The sequence below is a fragment of the Pollachius pollachius genome (assembly GCF_949987615.1).
Source record: "Pollachius pollachius genome assembly, chromosome: 4".
Classification (NCBI taxonomy): domain Eukaryota; kingdom Metazoa; phylum Chordata; class Actinopteri; order Gadiformes; family Gadidae; genus Pollachius; species Pollachius pollachius.
In genome coordinates this window covers 34726409-34728908 of record NC_136937.1, presented here as the reverse complement: position 1 = coordinate 34728908, position 2500 = coordinate 34726409, and the positions used below count along the sequence as shown (strand labels likewise).

General features: G+C 48.7%; 1 protein-coding gene across 1 annotated transcript in view; it reads right to left on the bottom strand.

The window, feature by feature from the left end:
* sft2d2b (SFT2 domain containing 2b) overlaps nt 1-2500 on the bottom strand; it is an 8292-nt gene that overhangs the window by 4137 nt on the left and 1655 nt on the right. The window contains exon 4 of the mRNA XM_079735289.1: nt 77-158. Coding sequence (XP_079591415.1) covers nt 77-158 — 82 coding nt within the window. The remainder of the gene's footprint in view (nt 1-76; nt 159-2500) is intronic.

The window sequence follows — 2500 nt, the reverse complement described above, 5'->3', positions numbered from 1 at the left end:
GTAATAACCCTAACCCTATAATAACCCTAACCCCATAATAACCATATCCCATAATAAGGTGCCTGTTGTTACCCACCACCATGACGACGGTTGCCAGCGCTCTCTCTTTAGCACACATTCTCTTCAGCTGGGCAAGCGGCCCGGTCAGGAACATGGTGCTGCAACTCATAGGGTTAGGGTTAAGGTCAGGAACATGGTGCTGCAACTCATAGGGTTAGGGTTAAGGTCAGGAACATGGTGCTGCAACTCATAGGGTTAGGGTTAGGGTCAGGAACATGGTGCTGCAACTCATAGGGTTATGGTCAGGAACTCATAGGGTTAGGGTCAGGAACTCATAGGGTTAGGGTTAGGAACTCATAGGGTTAGGGGTAGGAACTCATAGGGTTAGGGTTAGGGTCAGGAACATGGTGCTGTAAATCATAGGGTTAGGGTCAGGAACTCATAGGGTTAGGGTCAGGAACTCATAGGGTTAGGGTTAGGAACTCATAGGGATAGGGGTAGGGTTAGTTACCCTTAGAGGAACACATGATGCTCTGTATTAGGAACCCTTTACATTGTGAGAGGATCTGCTCCCCATTCAGGTTGATACCGGACCGATACCGGACCGGTACCGGACCGATACCGGACCGGTTCCGGATCGATACCGGACCGATAGTGGACCGGTACCGGACCGATAGCGGACCGATAGTGGACCGATAGCGGACCGATAGTGGACCGATAGTGGACCGGTAGCGGACCGATACCGGATCGATAGTGGACCGATAGCGGACCGGTAGTGGACCGATAGGGGACCGATAGTGGACCGGTAGTGGACCGATAGCGTACCGGTAGTGGACCGATAGTGGACCGGTAGTGGACCGGTAGTGGACCGGTAGTGGACCGATAGCGGACCGATAGGGGACCGATAGTGGACCGGTAGTGGACCGATAGCGTACCGGTAGTGGACCGATAGTGGACCGGTAGTGGACCGGTAGTGGACCGGTAGTGGACCGATAGTGGACCGATAGTGGACCGATACCGGACCAATAGTGGACCGATAGCGGACCGATAGTGTACCGATAGTGGACCGGTAGTGGACCGATACCGGATCGATAGTGGACCGATAGTGGACCGATAGTGGACCGATACCGGATCGATAGTGGACCGATAGTGGACCGATAGTGGACCGATAGTGGATCGATAGTGTACCGATAGTGGACCGATAGTGGACCGATAGTGGATCGATAGTGGACCGATAGTGGACCGATAGTGGACCGATACCGGATCGATAGTGGACCGATAGTGGACCGATACCGGACCGGTAGCGGATCGATAGTGGACCGGTACCGGATCGATAGCGGACCGATAGTGGACCGATAGTGTACCGATAGTGTACCGATAGTGGACCGGTAGTGGACCGATAGTGGACCGATAGTGGACCGGTAGTGGACCGATAGTGGATCGATAGTGGACCGATAGTGGACCGATACCGGATCGATAGTGGACCGATAGTGGACCGATACCGGACCGGTAGCGGATCGATAGTGGACCGATACCGGACCGGTACCGGATCGATAGCGGACCGATAGTGGACCGATAGTGGACCGATAGTGGACCGATAGCGGACCGGTAGCGGACCGGTACCGGTCTCCTTCAGCTTATATAGTCTAGTCCAATTAATAATTACAACAGCTGTCAAATGCAGTTATTTTATGAACAACGTGATTGAGAACCATCAGGGCTGAGTTGGAAAATGTCATTGATAAATGACAAATGGATATAATTCCTATGTCTTAACTTAGATTGATAGCAGCTCGGAAGAGTTTCGACATCTCCCTATGCAGCAGTTATTTCGGAAATTCCAAGGAGACTTGACACTGATACCTACTGCACAATCATACTAACCCTATCGTATATATCAAGTACATTAACAAACCCTATAGCATATATCCAATACATAACTTACCCTATAGTATATACCAAGTAAGTAACTAACCCTATAGTATATATTAAGAATATAAACTAACCGTATAGTATATATATAGTACATTAACTCACCCTAAAGTATATATCAAGTACATAAACTCACCCTATCGTATATATCAAGTACATTAACTCACCCCATAGTACATATCACGTACATTAACTCACACTATAGTATATATCAAGTACATTAACTAACCTTATAGTATATATCAAGTACATTATCAAACCCTATAGTATACATCAAGTACATTTAACTAACCCTATAGTATATATCAAGTACATTACCTCACCCTTTAGTATATATCAAGTACATTAACTCACCCCATAGTACATATCAAGTAAATTAACTCACCCTATAGTATATATCAAGTATATGGTCGGGGTTAAAGGTCGGGGGGTCGTGACCTGGTCGGGGTTAAAGGTCGGGGGGGTCCTGACCTGGTCGGGGTTAAAGGTCGGGGGGTCGTGACCTGGTCGGGGTTAAAGGTTGGGGGGTCGTGACCTGGTCGGGGTTAAAGGTCGGGGGGGTCCTGAC